Source organism: Penicillium concentricum (assembly GCF_028827145.1).
Source record: "Penicillium concentricum strain IBT 3081 chromosome Unknown utg000001l_segment0_segment0, whole genome shotgun sequence".
Taxonomy (NCBI): domain Eukaryota; kingdom Fungi; phylum Ascomycota; class Eurotiomycetes; order Eurotiales; family Aspergillaceae; genus Penicillium; species Penicillium concentricum.
In genome coordinates, this window is record NW_026622754.1 from 3278143 (window position 1) to 3298385 (window position 20243).

The 20243-nt window shown below is 36.7% G+C and overlaps 1 protein-coding gene across 1 annotated transcript; it reads left to right on the plus strand.

Annotated features, from left to right (window-relative positions):
- Positions 1 to 8028: 8028 nt before the first annotated feature.
- Positions 8029 to 8433, plus strand: N7517_001229 (Retrotransposon polyprotein; the record flags this gene model as incomplete). The annotated part of the gene is made up of 3 exons (XM_056718959.1): positions 8029 to 8055; positions 8110 to 8191; positions 8333 to 8433. The coding sequence occupies 3 exons, from the start codon at positions 8029 to 8031 to the stop codon at positions 8431 to 8433; spliced, it is 210 nt and encodes a 69-aa protein (XP_056583094.1).
- Between the last annotated feature and the right edge of the window lie 11810 nt (positions 8434 to 20243).

Here is a 20243-nt window from a genome sequence, read left to right on the forward strand (position 1 = left end):
TTAGTTTAGGTATATTAGTGGTAAGCTTAGCCTCTCTCTATTCGTCTACTTCTTATATTAAATCTAAGGACGTATCCTTATCGGGTAGTTCTTCTATTTTAATATCGAACTAGGTTTTACACCGGAATATCATAATATCCTAGACTATCTTCGCACTTAGCCGCCTATATCGGTAGTGGTAGATATCCCGTGCTAAATTAAAAAGACGTTTAACTCTAGCGCCTATTATAGGAATAGAGAGAATATCGCGAGTAACACTTAAAAGAATTAGGAATTTATTCTTATATTCCTTCTAGAATTATAAAGGATCGACCTTTCTCCTTACTATTATAGGTATTAATATTCCCGCTCGTAATAATAGTGAATATAACGTACGCTTTTTAAGGTATCTAGTAAGTTCGTACTCCGACGTTAATAGATTAGAGTGGATATAAGGTAGAAGGTTAAGGAGGGCGTCTAGGTCACTTATACTAGCTAAGTGACGCTTAGGGGGTTACTCTTCTCGTATGGACTATGTCTAAGTGTGTCTTTAGGCGTAAGGAGCTATAAACTCGCGAAGCGTTTCCTTATACTAATCACTCTAGTTTATATCGTTCTCCGATATACCCTACGCCTTACTTAAGAAGAAGTGAAGCTTATACTAGGGTGTAAGAATTATTCTAATCGCGTAGAGACTACCATAGATCTCTTTCGTCTTTATATAGTAAGAGGTAAGCTTTACTATCCTAGTATTAAGGGCTTATAGTATCGCCTTCTTCTAAGGTATAGTTTTCGGAGTGAGTTATATAATCGATTCCTCGAAGTGCTTAAAGAGGGCGTTATAAATACTAAAAATATAATATACTATTATCTCTTTAGTCTTTAAAAGCACTATGGTAAAGCGGTAGAACGGCTCTATAATATATAGAAGGTAGTCGACCTACCGCTATTCTACCTTACTAAGTTTTTATTTCTAAGTCCTAATATTATTATAGTATTTATCGTAGGGCTTACTAAGGCGTTTCGCACGACGAAGTATTAAGAAGGTAGAATTCTAGCGGGTGCGGATATCTTAGATAGGCGTAAGTTTTACTCTATTAGTCTAGAGACGGAAGAAATCATCGCGACGTTAGGGGCTTATATTAATAAATATAGTAAGCCCTCGAATCTAGATAGTTATTAGATATATTAAGTAATAAATAAAGTGATACACTTACCGTAATAAGGGTTTATATAATGACTTATTCACTCTATAAAGCACGGAGCGATCGAGCTTAGGCTTAGGCTTAGATATTAGAAATATTCCGGTCTATAGTATTATTCTAGGGATCGGCCTTCACTAATCTAAGTAGCTCGCGAAGGCTTAGCTAGATAATATATATAAGATAAGGGATTCGAATAACCACCGGGCTATTCGGTAGTTTAAGGGAGTTAATAGAGTCTTAAACTACCTATACTAAAGTTATATTATTTAACGCGTTATCTAATATAATCACTAACACACGATTAGTAATATTAAGTTTCTTAAAGATCTCTATAAGCACTTTACTTAGATTCACACTAGAATACGCCCTATTAAGTGGTTCGAAACTAAGTAGGAGCTTATAGTAATTCTAGTCTCGGTCGATAAAGTACCCTATAATTACTATAAATGCCTACTAAAAAGGCGATATCTAGTAGTCGAGGGCGATTAAGAGCTTTATATCTTATAGTAAGGTAGCGAGAATTATATATTGCTCCTCGTCGACTAATTTCTTAAGCCGGCGTTAAGTAGTGCGAGGATAGAGTAAAGTGGGTTTAGCTAGAGCCTTTTATACTATTCGAATTAAGGAAGTAAATTACTTCCTCTTAAGTATCCGGAAAGGGAGGTTTAGACTAGTAAGATATTTAATCTACTCTCTTTCCTATTTATTATTCGAAAATTTTAAGTTATAAGATAACTCTAGTGCCTAATATATAATATATTAGTTATCTTAAAGGGTATAATTATATAAGACTTACCGGTATATACTATATAGTCTCCTTAATCGACTATTATATAGACTTACTTTTACTACCCTTTTAGTATTTACCTAAGGCTAGATATCGCTTAAGTGTGTTAGTACCGCTTTACTTTATACTTAGATAAGGTAATATAACCCTATATATCCGATATATAACTAAAGGTTCGCCTATAATATAATGTGCTACCTAGTCGAAGTTCTCCTAGATATCTAATATATATTTTATATCCTACCGTAGCCTTTATTATGTCTTAGTACTACTACTATATACTATGGTACGCTACCACTCGATAAACTTTACTTTAGACGCGTTATTTATCGCGTCGTAGAGGATAAACTACTTTCTCCGATCGGGGCCGACGCGTTTAAGAGAGTAATTAAGAATAGCCGGTTAAGTGAACTCGGACTCTATTAGTGAGATAGAAGTCTATTAGCTATTAAAGAGACTAGGATTAATATTTAGATTAAAGGTTAGGATTAAATATATCGGCGACGTAGGAGAGGTCTGGTTAGGAGCTCGGAGGAAGTAAAGAAGGCCCTATAGTAACGTATTTCACTACCGAGTGGTCCACACCACCGAGTGGTCCACCCAAATCACCCGATCAATTTTAAAGGCATTTATCTCAACACAAACGCCATTAAATTAACTCAACTAATTAATCGGTCTATCTGGACATGTTTCTCTCCTATGCCCTGGCAGTCTACATATTCCACACCCCCGGGGGGCCGCGTACGTGGCTGAATAGCCGATTCTCCAGAGGTGCCAGGGCCGGGGGAGGTGCTTCACTTGCTTCCTGTTGCTGCAAAATTAAAACAGAAGCTTCTTCAATTGAAAGGCCCTCTTCAGAAGCAATATGCCTTCGGGACCTAGTCCGTTTTTGCTTCTGCTTCTCGTTTTCAGCGCGTAATTCCTTGTTTTCCTTCGCTAATAAGATAGCGCCTTGCATTGTAAGACGGAAGCCTTTTATAAGCTGGTTTAATGCACGATCTGACGGGCTAGGCGGGCTTCGAGACCTCGTACGAAGTAAAGCTTTAATTGATGAAGCCTGTCGACGTAGTTCTTTCTCTGTAGCGGGTGTTTTTGGTGTGAAATTTCGGCTTGAATCACTACCCCTACTCGGAGGGGGGTAGGGGTTCGAAGCTGAATATTTAGCTTCGAGATCACTCTCTCTGGTGAAAAAGGGACTAAACCAGCTGCTCCGAAGCTATTCTTAATAGTCTCCGATTTGAAAGCTTCAATCCGTATAAGGGGGTATAATTCGAGGAAATCAAGTTTATCAATATGATTAACTTGTCGTCTCATCTTTGTCTCCACCAGCCGACCGTATGATCGTTTTAACACAGCAAAACAGCCGATATCGAGAGGTTGTAAAAGATGAGAGGAGTGCGGAGGCATACAGATAGGTATTATCTTATTTTGCTCGCAGATTTCATCGAATTTCGGGGTCAAATGGCTTCCGTGTCCGTCAAGAACTAGCAGCCTATACCTCCCCTTCGTACGAAGAGAAGTGCTAGGAATAAAGAGCTTTTCAAGCCAGCGAAGTCCAATTTCATCTGAAGTCCAACCATTAGGACTAACTTCAATTCGCCAGTCGTTTGGTAGGCCTTCGAACCATGATTCCAAGTAGACTTTGCCTTTGAAAATTATACACGGAGGGAGGGCCCAACCCGATGAATTTGCACATTCAATAGTAGTCACCCATTCACGATTTCCAGGCTGTAAAAGCGAGCGCCGACCGTAGAATTCACTTCTCGTTATCACCTTCGCCGTAGCGATTAACCCCATTGCAAAACCGGTCTCATCGAAGTTATAAACGTCATCGGGGTCGATTCCAAATTGAAGGATTGTTTTTTGAACGAGATCGAACCACTCTCGAATGATTTTTGGGTCTTCGCACTTCGCACGTTCGAAATTATAGCGTCTCGAGAATCGGGAGGAGAGGTCAGGGTGTCGTTTCACGAATTTTGTAACCCAATTTTCGCCAACTGAAAGGATTGGGGTAGTTCCGCGCTTTTCGAGAAGCAGATTCGCCATTTCTCGAACCATAGAAGGCCGAGGGGCTGATCCCCGAGAATCCATAGAGAGAATCCATTTTCGAAGAGATTCCTCTTCAGTTTCTGTCAATTTGTGTGAATTGGCACGAGAAATCGCGCGGCAAGGGGTATTCTTTAGACGACGGAGGAGAGTTGACTTTGGGACTTCAAAACGGCGCGCTACTTCACAGATAGAGCTGATTTGTTGATCCTTAATAGCCTGGATAGCTAATAAGATTCTACCCTCTTGCTCTATTGAATTTCTAGAGCTTTGAGAGCGAATTGGTGGCATGGTGGGTGGTTGAATTGATTAAGTGCAAATTTAGGGACGCGTTTTGGGTGGGGTGGACCACTCGGTGGTGTGGACCACTCGGTAGTGAAATACGTTATAGGTACTAGGTTAGGATATAGTTAATACGATATAAGGGAGAGTGAGTGATCTAAACTTATAATAGGTAACTTACGACTATATAAAACGGGGGTTACTAGTAGTAAAAGGGGTGCTTTATATAGGTCTAATAGATCTTAAATTAAGTGTAGATCCACTATATATTATAAGCTAATTAGCTATAAGTGTCTTTATCTATAGGCGTACCTATAGGTATACCTATAGATATATACCTAAACGCCTATCTTAAGTTATAATCGAAGGATTTAAAACTCCTAGGATAATAATATAAGTCTTTTAGTAATATAATTAATAGAATTTAGTGATATAAGCTTATAAAATAAGAATTATACTAATTATCTTTCGATCTACCTATAAGAAATATACTAGAGTGAGAGATAAAGTAGAATTTATAAGTAGTATTTTACTTATAGAAAATGTTAGGTATATACCACTAACTTAAATATATATCTTTAAGCTATTATAGTATGATTTGATAAGTTAATAAAAATACCACACAATATGATATATTTCGATTAAAATTTTATTCTAAGTCGTATTATATATATACTAGTTTCTTATATATATAGATATTTTAGTAAAATTTATAGATGTTGTAGATTAAAACTGCCATTTTATATGGAGTTAGCAAAATATGTGTAAATAATAGTTATTTATTATGCAAAGTCAGCGAGTTATACGTCCATTTTAGGTGACTTTATGCAATGGTGGGTATCGTGGGCATGCCCGCCGTGGGTATGCCTGTGGGCCTTAGGCGTTATGGACGGGCACTCGAAAATCTAAATAGCCCAAGGCCCACCGTGGACGGGCAATGTCGCAGTCTAATAGAACCTATATAATTTCGGTAAAATTAGGAAGCTTTATCCGTTTAATTAAATTATATAGACTATTAACTAAGGTCTTATTATTTAACGTGTTATCTATAGTAATTATAATTACTCGATTTATAATATTCTACTACTAAAGAACCTTAAGGAGAATATCTACGAGATTAGAGCCTATATACTAGCCGTAAACTAGTATAAAACCTAGAATAATCTTATAATAATCCTAATTAGTATCTATAAAATAGCCTATAATTACTATAAATACCTATTAGAAGGGCGAAGTCTAATAATTAAGGGTAATTAATAACTTTACTCTAGCTAGGAGTAGAGAAAGAAGCTTTTACTACTCTATATAGACGATTAACTAGAGCTAACGCCGCGCAGTCTTTAGTAATAGAAGGGTAAGCTTCTATTAAGAAAGCTAAGCCTCTATAATAAGATCTTCGAATTCTTTATACCGGAGGACCTCGAATATATCCTATTATATAGACCCCTTTTTTAATATAGCTATATATATACGACTAGATAAATACGTAGCGAGTGACTTCGAACTATTTACTAATAAGGATAGGTGTAAAATTGCTTTTCCGTATCTCCGATAGAGTGCTATTAGTTTCCTAGTTTAGGAGTGGGCTACTTAATTAAAGTGCTCCTAAGCGGTAGAGGTATACCTTATATTAAAGTTCACTTTACGTAGCGGAGGGTATAGTTATATACCTACTATATAACGCTACTACTTAATAAAGTCGGCTCGTTAAGGATACTAATACTATAGACTAAAGAAGGGAGAGGGTTTCCCGCTTAGGAGAACGAAACCTAGGATAATAGGCTAGCCTTAGTATATAGTTTATATTAAGATATACTCGAATTATAATTGTACTAAAATAGAAGAGGGTATAAAAAGGATATCTCTAAGGCCTACCTTTATAATTAGGAGAGTCGCGTCTAGCTACTAGTAAATTCTAAATAATAAGTAGCGCGACTACCTATTATAAATAGGTAACGACCCACTTATTATTTCTCACTTATTAGCTTATTTAACGGGACTCCTATAGGAATCCTATAGGACTCCTATAAAAAGGGGAAGTTAATAGATCTAGGGGTATCTAGAATCCCCTATAACTTTAATTAGAAAATCTTTACTTTTAAACCTACTTTATCCTAAAATTCTATAATAACTATATAGTAGAGAATAGTGATCCTAAGATAAAAATAAATAACTTAGGGGTAACGTTTCTTATAGTATAGGAATCAATTATATTAGAATTAACTATATATTTATCGAATTTTTGCTATCGTAATAATATATAAGAAATATAGTCTAGTACCTTATTTAAATATATATATATTACTTAACCACTTCCACTAAATACTATATTTATATCTCTTTTATACCTATAGGCGATAATAGTCTATTATATACCTTTTTTTTTTTTTCAGAGGAAGATACTTTTTAATGTAGACTTAAGTCATTTATACACTTAATTATAGACTATATTATAGTTATAAAAAAACCACGTTAGTTAACATTAAAGGTAGGGACGATTATACACCTATAAATAATAGTATTTTATCTAATTACTTTATAGATTTATATAGCCGAAAGAGGAAATTCTTAGCAAATTATACTAGCGTGGGACTATATAGGACCAAAATTTTTTTAGTCCTATAGGAGTTAGTAAGGCCTAGTTTTTAGCTTATTCTATAAATAGTAAATATATTATAATTTAACCCACTTTAACTTAAGATAATCTCTATAATTAGCTAGATTTACTAGGCTAATGTTACGGACCTACCCGTCACCAATCAACGGGGCCCCACCGGGCACACAGATGGGCCATCAAGAGCCAACCAACAATTCAGTCAGCAGATCACGTATAGGCGAGTAGGCCACCAGAGAAACCTAGCCAGAGGGCAGCCGTTTCCGGCAGCGCCTAGGCAAATAGCAATTCTACTCGATAACAACTACGAATACCTAGACCGTCTGATCACGTGACCGTGACCCCCGAATCTACTCCTAGGGAGTATATAGAGGGAGTCACTAGTGACTCTAACGGCGACTCCTAGGGAGTCACTAAGGGAGTAGGGAACGAAGGATATATAAGGACACTCGTTTATATACTTAGTTTAGTTCTTCGTCTTCAATCCTATATTGTTACTTATATTTACCTTTAGAACTACTATGACTTTCTTACTTAATTATAACTCGATAACACTCACGAGTAGACTAATACTACGGTATAGATCTACTCGGCGCTCTCACTAGTATCGTTCCCCGATCTCTTAATAGGACTTAGGCTAGCGTAAGACCTAATAGGTAATAGCTTAGTTACGATAGACCGTTAACGTTAGATACCTAAGGAGTATTAAGGTAAGTATACCTAGGACCTATCTAACCTAACTATAACTAGTTAGTAGTGCGTAATATATTAAAGACCGTCTTAAATTAAGTTTTAAGTCATAAATCAATATATTATCCGGTAAGACACCTGTGGTTAAAGCACCGACTAGATAGGAGTAGGATAATTAGGAAGACGCCTAAGAAGCGAAAACCTAGGAACTTTAATAATAGGTTAAAGCTTTACTAAAGTAACTAGCGGAGTAGAAGAAGTATAACGCTTAGGTAGAAGACCACCTAGCATAGATATATGCCTAAGTCACTACTTCCGCACTAGCTAGTGCTATCTAAGGGCCGACGCTACCTAAGGCTAAGTACTTCGAGGGAAACCGAACTAAGCTTCGCGGATTCCTTACTTAGATAGATATACATATTAATATGAACAAAGTTAAGCTTCTATCCGACGTAAGTAGGGTGATTTTTATATTAACCTACCTACGCGGATAAGTATAGAACTAGCTCGAACTATATATTAGGGACTACTACGAGAAAGCACCTAAAGATTGGTTAAGCACGACCACCGATATCTTTAATAGCTACGGTAGTTTCCGATAACACCTAGAACGGATATTCGGAGATATCGACGTAACTAGAATAGCTAAACGTAAGCTACAGAAAATTAGACAATAAACTAGCGCGTTAGTCTACGCCTCCGAGTTCTAGCAAATTATATCCTATCTAGACCTACCCGACCGAGTATATATTCCGTACTTCGAGGTAGGACTTAAGCTAGATATTAAGGATAAGCTAGCACGAATCGATAGGCTAGAAACCCTAGACTAACTTATCGCGATCATAGTTAAGATCGACAACCGTATTAATAAGCGACGGTATAAACGCCGAGAAATAGACTAGTGGAAAAAGGGTAAGAGTTATAGATTTAATCGATTCGGTCACGGGCGCCGCGATAAGGCACTACGCGACCCTAATCTATATAGCCCGAAGCTAATAGAGTTAGACGCCACTTAGGACGAGTAAAAGGAGCGTCGATAGAAGAATCTCTACTTTATATATAGAAAACTAGGACACCGCGTATTCGAATATAAGTAGAAGAAACCGTACGAGAAACGGCAATATATACGAGCGACACGTAAAGAGTTACGTGCGACTCGAGAGTCTAGGAAGAATTACCTAAGGACGGAGTCCTTAGAAGATCTCTTAGTAAGATAGGAAAACCTAAGCCTAGAAGAGATAATAGCGGGCAACCTATATATTAAAGGGTTAGCCGACGAGCCGTATAGCGATTACCTAGAAATCGATTAGGATAATATAGAAAGCTAGGGATAGACTTAGTATATTTCCTAGGAGCTAGACTACTCCTTAGAATAGTCTAGCGATTCCTAGGAACGGGAAGTGGGGCTCCTAGGAACACTAACCACGTTCCCCGGAACTACTAGTAGTCTAAGAACAACACGTACGTTCCTAGGAGAGGACTAAGTGATCCCCGAGACACCACTAGGAAGTCCAATATACTATTAAAAGGATAAAGAAGCCAATAATAAGCTTATAGGATATCTCGAAGGAAAGATATAGCCTAGTAGGCTAGACTAGCACCTTATTAACGCTATTAAGGAAGGCGACGACCTAGTAGGATACCCCTATAAAGATTCCACTTACGCGTGTAAAGGATATACACGACACCCGGGACATAGTAAGATAGCTAGTGTTATATACTATAATAAGATATACACTACCCACGGGTCCGGTAAGTTAGATCTAGGCATCGAACTAAGACCACTACGGTAGATAAAAAAGCTATAATAGAAGTAAGAATATCAGGGAATTTAGTATAACGGACGCTAGATATACGATCACTAGGATCGACTAACAATATATCTAGTAGCGACACTATTAGGGACCTATATTAAGTTATATATAATCCTACCGATAGGCAAAGTATAGACTCTTATCGACTCGGGAGCCACTAACAATTTTATAAACCTAGGATTCTAGGAAACCCGATAGGTTACCACTAAACTACTACCATATATGATTCTAGTTACGGGACTCGATAGAGAAGTACTCTCCGGAGGAGTTAGCAAGGAAACCATTACCCTACTAATATCTATCTACGGATATCTAGAATTAATAAAGTTTAATATCCTAGAAACGGGAGACTACGATATCGTCTTAGGCGTTCTATAGCTTAGGAAGCACAACCCGAATATTAATTAGCAATCAGGATAGATCACCTTCGATAGGTGTAAGTGTACAGAATAGTACGACGAATATAAGACACGTCGGAAGAAGTCTACTCTAGGAAATCGAGGTAGTAACCACTAGTCTAGGAATAAGCGGACTAGGGTATCGGTCACGGGCGCGTCCCCGGACACGATAGAACAATCACTAGATATATTAGACTAAGAACTAGCGGAATACGTGATAATTAAATAAGAAAAGCTATACGTAGTTAGCGATAAACCTAGGATTCCGGATAAATACCTAGAGTTCTAGGATATATTTATAGCACCGGCCGATAGAGTATTACCTAAGCACGGACCCTTTAACTATAAGATTAACACGATAGAAGGTACTAAACCTACTTTTAAACCTATCTATTAGTTATCTTAGAAGGAGTCGGAAACACTTAAGGAATATATCGACGAGAACCTATAGAAAGGTTATATCCGAGCCTCGAAATCATCGGCCGGATACCCGATTATCTTCGTACCAAAGAAGGATAGGAGCCTTAGGCTTTACGTAGACTATCGATATCTAAATTCGATTACTATTAAAGATCGGCACCTACTACCTTTAATTCACGAAATATAGGATAGGATCGGAGGAGTAAAGTACTTTTCGAAGTATAATATTACTAATACGTACCATCGTATTAGGATTAAGCTAGGCTACGAGTGGAAAACGGCATTTAGAACTAAGTTCGGATATTACGAATATAAGGTTATACCTTTCGGCCTCACTAACGCACTAGTAATATTCTAACGCTTTATCTTTAAAGCGATTAAGGAATACTTAGATATCTTCGTCGTCGCCTATCTAGACGATATCCTAGTTTTCTCGAAAACACTCGAAGAACATATTAAGTATAATAGGCTCGTGCTATAGAAATTAAGAGAAGTAGAAGTTACCCTTAAACTTAAGAAATGCGAATTCTACGTCTAAGAAACCACGTTCCTAGGATATTGTATTAGCCCGGACGGACTCGGGATAGAGAAAGATAAGGTTAAGAGTATTATAGAATAGCTAATACCTAAGATAATAAAAGAAGTATAATAGTTTCTTAGTCTCGCTAACTACTATCGAAAGATTATCGACGGATACGCTAGAGTAGCGTCGGGACTCTATCGACTCACTAAGAAAGATTAGAAGTTTAAATAGGACGAGGTAGTAGAGGCATCATTCTAATAACTTAAGCAGCTCTTTAGATAAGGGACAATCGTGGCTACGTTTAGCTACGACGAACCAATTATTATAGAAATAGATACTTTAGACTACGCTCTAGGAGCAAGGCTAACGCAGCTAGGAACAGATAGGAAGTACCGACTAGTCGCGTTTTAGTCGAGAAAGATAATCCTAGTAGAACTTAACTATAATATATACGATAAGGAACTACTAGCTATAGTGTCAGCATTCTAAGTTTAGAGAGTATATCTAGAAGGAGTAAAACATATAGTGACGGTTAAGTCCGATTATAAGAACCTTACGTTCTTTATAATAACTAAAGTTCTTACACGACGATAAGCGCGATAGGCTAAGACCTTAGTATAATACGATTTTAGAATCGAACACTATAAGGGAACAGAAAATAGCTAAGTAGACGCGTTAAGTAGACGACTAGACTACGAACTAGGCACTAAAGCAGCGGAACTAGTAGTCTTAAGATAAAACTTAGATAGCACTATTTCGTATAATAAATAGCTATTAGCCGCGATAGTGGAGCTAAAGGACGATGATTTCCTATAATAAATTAGAGACGCAATAGAAGAAGATATAATTAACTAACTCGTCGAGAGAGGTGGTAAGCTCACTAAGGATAAGACTAGACTATTCTATATACACGGATTAATCTATGTTCTAGCTAGGCTAAGAAACGAAGTTATTAAACGACACTACGACGATATTATATATAGATATCTAGGGGTAGAAAAGACGATCGAACACATTTCGCGAAATTACTATTTTCTAAATATATAGCGAAAGGTCCGATTCTATATTAGAGTATACGATACGTGCTAACGAAATAAACTAGCACGACATATACCATACGGAGAATTATAGTTATCGGAGACACTAAGTAAGCCATAGGAATAGATTACGATAGACTTTATTATAAAGCTACTAATCTCCGAAGGACACGATATAATCATGGTTATAGTCGATAGGCTCACTAAATACGCCTATATAATTCCGACTACCGAAACTATTAATACCGGATAAATAGCAAATATTGTGCTACGATATATAGTCGCGAACCATAGAATGCCGAGTAAAATCACATTAGATAGAGATAAGTTGTTTATATCGAATATATAGTAGTTATTTACGGATTAAATAGGTATTAAGCTTAGACTCTCTATAGTATACTATCTATAAACCAATAGATAGATAGAAAGAGTGAACTAGACATTAAAATAGTACCTACGACACTACGTGAACTACTAGCAAGACGACTAGGCAGGACTATTACTAACGGCATAGCTAGTATACAACAATATAGCACACTTAATAACCAACGAGACACTATTCTTTACGAATTACGGGTATAACCTAGTGGTATATAGAGAACCACTTAATAGAACCACTATAGTAGAATTAGTAAGGCTAAAAGCTAGCGGACTAAAGAAGTTGTATACGTAACTAGCCAGAGATATTAACTTTATTAACCTACGTATAAAAAAATACTACGACGACCACTATAGAGAGGGACCTAACCTAAAGGAGGGGGAAAAGGTTTACCTATTGCGCCGCAATATTAAAACTAAGCGACCTAGTAATAAATTAGACCACCTACGATTAGGACCGTTTAAAATTAAAGAAAAATTAGGACTAGTTAGTTATCGCTTAAAGCTACCGGAAAGTATATAGAAACTCTATATAGTGTTTTATATCTCGTTACTCGAACCCGCACTAGAAAACGCCGAACTTACAATAAATATAGAACTCGAGGACACCGAAGACGAATATAAGGTCGAACGAATCCTATCGGATAGATAGTACGATAATTAGTAACAACTTTTAGTAAAGTGGAAAGGATACCCTACCTCGGAAAACATATAGGAACCTATCGCGAACCTAAGGGGCTACTACTAACTAGTCTAGGATTATTACGTAGAGGCGAAGCGGACTCCTGAGTAGCGGAAGTCAAGGAAGAATCGCCGATAAGGAAGGATAAGTCTATCCCCTCTAAGACTAAAGGGGATAGGGGACTAAATATCTAAGTTAGAGTAGGATTCTCTAACGTAGCGGTAAGAATCTAAGTATCGTGTACGTCGGCGAGACAATCTAGCTTAGCGAGGTCCTTAGCTCCGAGAGGATCTTTAGTATCTAACTACTCTATTACCACCGAGTTATGATTTAATATCTAACTACCACGATCCTTTAGAAACTATTATTATTTCTGAAGGCGAAGTATCTTTAATATCGTTTAATTTATTTATTAAGAGTACTTAAGCTATTGTTTTTAGGCTTACTCTAACTCTAACGCCACCTTTTTACGATCGCGCTCGAGCGATCCCTACTTACGATTATTATAAAAACGCTTTACGCACTTACGCCTACGACGAGTGCACTCCGTATAATTCTAACTCTTCGAGTCTATAATATAGTCGATAAAATTGTTAGAATAGTGTTTATAAGGGGTGTCGATAATTAAACCCGCGGTAAGAATAGTATTATATTAACGTAATCTATTTTTCTTACGCACCTTATTAGAAATAGGTATAGCGAGGGGACAATATCGAAAAATAAGAAAATAGAAAAAATAACTAGTATTACTTACCTAAGGGGCGGTCGTTAGCTTTAAATAGCTTCGAGGACGAAACCCTAGGAGAGGGGGAGATAATATTACGGACCTACCCGTCACTAATTAACGGGGTCCCACCGGGCACATAGATAGGCTATTAAGAGCTAACTAACAATTTAGTTAGTAGATCACGTATAGGCGAGTAGGCCACTAGAGAAACCTAGCTAGAGGGCAGCCGTTTCCGGTAGCGCCTAGGTAAATAGCAATTCTACTCGATAATAACTACGAATACCTAGACCGTCTAATTACGTGACCGTGACCCCCGAATCTACTCCTAGGGAGTATATAGAGGGAGTCACTAAGGGAGTAGGGAACGAAGGATATATAAGGACACTCGTTTATATACTTAGTTTAGTTCTTCGTCTTCAATCCTACATTGTTACTTATATTTACCTTTGGAACTACTATGACTTTCTTACTTGATTATAACTCGACAACACTCACGAGCAGACTAATACTACGGTATAGATCTACTCGGCGCTCTCACTAGCATCGTTCCCCGATCTCTCAATAGGACTTAGGCTAGCGTAAGACCTGATAGGCAATAGCTCAGTTGCGACAGACCGTTGACGTTGGATACCTAAGGAGTATTAAGGCAAGTATACCCAGGACCCATCTAACCTAACTGTGACCAGTTAGCAGTGCGTAACAGCTAATTAAGGGCCGCCCTAAAAATTAGTGTTTAGATAAGAGGTATACACTCTAAGTCTAGCTATAGTTATAAATATATAAACTAGAACACTATTAAATAACCGTAATTTGAAGTGATAAGTTAGCACTTTTATATATCTAAATTAGGAAAGGTCAACTTTTTTTTATATAAATAAGGGCCGATAAGGGCCGCCCTCGAGCGGCCCTTAGAGGGCGGAGGGTCGGGCGGAGGGCGGGGGATACCGGCCCTCTAAATGTTTTTAATAAGGTCTACCTCGCAGCACCATATCGTAGCACCAAAATTGCCTTAGTGCTACGGGGACTTATCAAGGCCTAGCCCAAAGTTAGGCTTTACGGAAGTCTAAGTCTACCTACAAGTAAACCCTAATAGGTAGCCCGAAATAGGCATCCTAATATAGTAATACGTAGACTACGATATCGCCCGTCCACGGTAGGCGGTAGGCTATTTAGATTTTCGAGTGCCCGTCTATAACGCCCACCGCCTATAGGTATACCCACTCTACCCACCGTTATATAAAGTTGTCTTAAATAGACTTCGGCACAACCCATTCTAACCCGGACCCAACCCAACCCAACCCAACCCAAAGTGGGTTTGGGGTCCATTACTTCGACCCAACGATGGGTTTTGGGTAACCCATTGGGGCCCCAATATAGTGCAAACAAAACAAACAAAAAATTTATATAGTTGAAATTCAAATATTTAAATATATATATGTCTAGTATAGTAACTGATATTCAAAATAAAAACAATTTTTATATAAAAAGCATTTTATACTATATATATTTATATATATCTTATTTAAAATCCGGAATTATGATTATAAATATATAAAAAATACAAATTTAGTTAAAATATTTAAAATATATTAATAAAAATCACGTGTTACGCTAATTTTACTCACTAAAAAGGCCCACGGGCGCCCACGACGCCCACGGCCCGTAGGCCCTAAGGGTAGGGCCCGTCTATAGGCCTATCTATAGGGCCCATTTCCCGCTTACATAAGGCCCGTGGGTAATGCCCACCCGCCCGTCTATAGGCGATATTGTAGTCTAGTAATACGCTAATATATAGTAGTAATCGGGGGTCGATATAACCGATCGGGGGGGGTTAGTATAGAGGCGTCCATTTTTAGTAGTGTAGTTAACGAATTAAGTAAAACGGTGAAATTAAAAAAGAATATTATATTTAGGTAGGCTTTTATATATAGGTGGCCGACCCTCGTAAGCGAGGGTCTATATCTTTTATAAAAGGATTATAGGGGCCGGTTAAGAGGAGGTATAGTGACTTTTAAGATAAAAGCGGTAAGGAAAGCGGTCTATAGATACCTAAAAGTTAAGGTAGGGGGGGGGGGGGGGGGGGGGTGATTTTATTAACGTATTTCACTACCGAGCCGCCACCTCACCTAAAACGCGTCTATGATTTAGCACTTAGTTAATTCAACCACCCACCATGCCACCTATTCGTCCGCGAAGCTCTAGAGATTCAATAGAGTAAGAGGGTAGGCTTTTATTAGCTATGTAGGCTTTTAAGAAGCAAGAAATTCGTACGATTACTACCGCTACCCGCACTTTTAATATACCCCGCTCCACCCTACGCGATCGTCTTAATAGCTACGCCGAACGAAGCACTACACGCGTAAATTTATATAAATTAATAGAAACTACGGAGGAATCTCTTTAAAAATAGATTCTTTCTATAGACTCTCGTAGAGTAGCCCCCCGGCCTTCTACTATACGAGAAATAGCGAATCTTTTACTTTAATAACGCGGAACCACCCTAGTTATTTCGGTCGGCGAAAAATAGGTTTATAACTTTATAAAACGACACCCTCTCCTCTCCTCCCGATTCTCGAGACGCTATAATTACGAACGTGCGAAGTGCGAAGACCCGAAGATTATTTAAGAGTGGTTTACACTTATTTAAAATACTATCCTTTAATTTAGAATCGACCCCGATAACGTTTATAACTTTAATAAGACTAGTTTTATTATAGAATTAACTATAACTACGAAGGTTATTATAAGGAGTGAATACTACGGTCGGCGTTCACTTTTATAACCTAGAAATCGAGAGTAGGTAATAGTTATTAAGTGTACGAATACTTCTAGCTAGGCCCTTCCTCTATATATGATTTTTAAAGGTAAAGTCTTTATTAAATCATAGTTTAACGGCCTCCTAGATAATTAGCGTTTCGAAGTTAGTCCTAATAGTTAGACTTCCGATAAAATAGGCCTTCGCTAGCTTAAAAAGCTCTTTATTCCTAGCACTTCTTCGCGTACGAAGGGGGGTATCGTCTCCTAATACTCGACGGATATAGAAGCTATTTAACCCCTAAATTCGATAAAATTTGCGAGTAAAATAAGGTTATACTAATTTATATACCTCCGCACTCCTCTTATCTTTTATAACCCCTAGATATCGGTTATTTTACTATATTAAAGCGATTATATAGTCGGCTAGTTAAAATAAAAATGCGGAATAGGATTAACTATATCGATAAACTTAACTTCCTCGATATATACCCCCTCGTATAAATTAAAGCTTTTAAATCGGAGACTATTAAAAATAGCTTCGGGTTAGCTAGTTTAGTACCTTTTATACCTAATCGAGTGATCTCGAAGCTAAATATTTATCTTCGAACCCTAACCCCCCCCCCCCTCTAAGCTAGTGTAGCGAATTAAGCCGGAATTTCACACTAAAAACACTAGCTATAGAGAAAGAACTACGTCGATAGGCTTCCTTAATTAAAGCCTTACTTCGTATAAGATCTCGAAGTCCTCTAAGCCTATTAGATCGTGTATTAGACTAACTTATAAAAGGCTTCCGTCTTATAATATAAGGTGCTATACTACTCGCTAAAGAAAATAAGGAATTACGCGCTAAAAACGCAAAGCGGACCCGATCTTTAAGGTATATATATCACGAAGGAGATCTTTTAGTTTAGGAGGTCCGTAAGCTACGTTTAGAGCTATTTAAGGCCTAAGTAGCGCGTATTAATACCTATCGTAAGCGGGTTTCGGAGGGTTTATAGCTAGCTATACGGGCCGGGCGAGCGTATAGAATATATAGATTACTAGGATATAGAAGAGAAATCTATCTAGATAGATAAATCAAGTTAATTGAATTAATTTAATGGTGTTTTGGTTAAGATAAATCAAGTTGAATTTAATAGGATAGGTAAGGTGGCCAGCTGGCTTATATAGCTAGCTCGCTTACCGAATACGCTAATCTAAGGACTAATACTTTATTAGTTCGCTACTAAGTTTAAGGTTAAGTAGAAGGAGATAGATATTATAAAGGAATATCTTTCTACTAGAGAAGCTATATTATTAGATTAAACTCGGAAACTAATACCCTAGCTTAAAACCCTTAAGCTAATAAGTGATAATAAAGAGGAGGATTATTAAGAGCCTAGTATTAAGGATATATAGCGGATAGGGAGCTATAAGAATAATTTAGATAATAAGAAAGCTAATTAAAGTAGGTAGCTATAACGTAAATAATTAAGGAAACGATTATTTAAGGATTTCGATAAGGAAGACGATAACCTTCTAGAAATACTAGTAGATAAGGGTGTATAAGGACGATTAGGGCGGATTCGGAAGTAACTAAGGTTACCTAATAGATTCGAGATTAATCTTTAATAGTCTATATTAGGAAATAATAAAGTTAGTCTATAAATTAAAAACTTTAATTATAGTATAGTTACTTGATAAATATAAAGAAATCTATATAAATAATACATATTTAAAAAGGTTATAACGCTTAGTATATTTAGTATATTTCATATCCACTAGATATTAGGTAGCATACCATATCCACAAAATTGAGGATTGCGGATATTAGGTGACCTACCATATCCGCAAGTTGCGGAGAGGATATACGGATATCCATGGATATTGAGGATGTTGCCGCAGCCTAATCTACGCTATACTCCACTCTATAATTAATTAATCTAACCCCCGAGATCCGTGCCTCTATTAAATCACGTGATCTATATAGGGCTAATTTGCTAGGGTTATCTAAGCACCCTATAATAATAATAAATCTATAGGTAAATTATCTCCGATAATTTAAGTCCTACACCATAAATAGCTTTATTTTTAACTATATTTTTGACTACTTCTGACTACTTTTTAAACCTCTATTTCCCTATTAAAATAGTATCAATTACTCTATAAAATATACTAGTATACTTAGAATCAAAAGCTCTTTCGAATAGTATTAATTTTATATTTTTACTAGTAATTTTTAATTATTTTTATGTTACTCGGATAACCCTATCAAATCAGCCCTATATATATCATATGATTTAATAGAGGTATAGATCTCGGGGGATTAGATTAATTAATTATAGAGCAGATATTATATGGCTAATGTGGTTTAGGGGCTGTGCTTTTTACTAAGGTGATACTATAATAAATGGCACTAGTATTAAAATATGGATGCTAAGAGCGACCGAACCTAATTAGGATTTAGCGCTATGCTATTAGTAAAATCGCTGTGCTAATAGTATCCTACATCCTAATTCTTGGTATAATAGTATATTATTATAGTAGAGTATAATGGTGTGAAGGATATCATATATAAATTACTGGTAACTATTACTATATCCAAGGATATACTAATAGTGGTAAACTATATTATGATTCACTTCTAGATCGCCATAAATCGCGAGATAATATGATATCTTATATTATCTTATATTTGCCTCCTAAAATGTTTATAAAAAGAGTGACAGTCTACTCTCTAATAGAATATAATATACTTCTTAATATATTCTCATCCATATACATATATCTTCATCTCCTATTTAGGATAAGTATAACCTTCAATACTATATCTTATATAATATGATTATATAAGATATTACTTCCTCTATAAAATATTATAACCTACTATTAGGCTATAATATTCTATCTGCTAAATTACTCACACTAATAATCCACTAAGGTTAAATACCCTATTAATAACGTCTTAGATACCGAGTTTAGCACCCTAAAAATAGCTGAAAAAGTGAGGAGTATTCGCTATCGTCCTAATTAATATACCCCTACTTCTTTACGGTTCAAAGAAGGGCTTATAAAGCTTATAGTTAAAGGGCGCTTAAGTGTAGGCTACTTTAGCTCTTTAACTTTAGCGGGAATTCGACCGAATAGAAGCTATTATAGGTGCCCGCTACGCTAGATATAATACTTCTCGTCGTTATATTCTAATCACTAGTATTATAAATTTATCCTAAGTGAAAGAAATAAAACGAAAGGAATATAAATTAAGCGAAAAAGCCGATTAGGAAAAGATAAGGCGGAAATAGAAGAAGGTTTTAGTCGAAATTAGGAAGTGAAGGGCTTAAAAACGTCGGAATAATTAATTTCTTTTGATATTCTAATACTATAGTATCTAATTAATCTACATATTATATTAAATCGATCAATTTACTATTAGGTTGTGTAGTAAATAGTGGTTATAGTAAAATTGAGAGAAAATTTATAATATAGGTGAGCACTTTCATATGGGTGGCGGACCCTCCGTAAGGAGGGTCTATAATTTTTATAAAAAATGTAAGGGCCGGAATAAAACCAAATGAGAAACAAACACCTTTATTTAAATCTTGAAAAAAAGATAAACTTGGGGTTGAAAGTTATAACCTATTGAGGTATAGGGGAGAGATATGTAAAGAAGTAAAAGTCTCTGGTATTTAATCTATGGGGAAAGTAGGGTATTTATACCCTGATGAACTAGCAAATAGACGCCCAGTCTGATAAACAAACATAAGGACAGGACAGTCCGAAGACGGTCTGATTCCAACACCTATTTATGTACTATGTAGGTAGATATGCACGAATGTATCAATCTGGTGGTATTTTCTTCAATTGGAAATGTGATGTCGAGAAGAGACTGGACCGATCGATCGCGAGAGGCATATGACCAAGACCT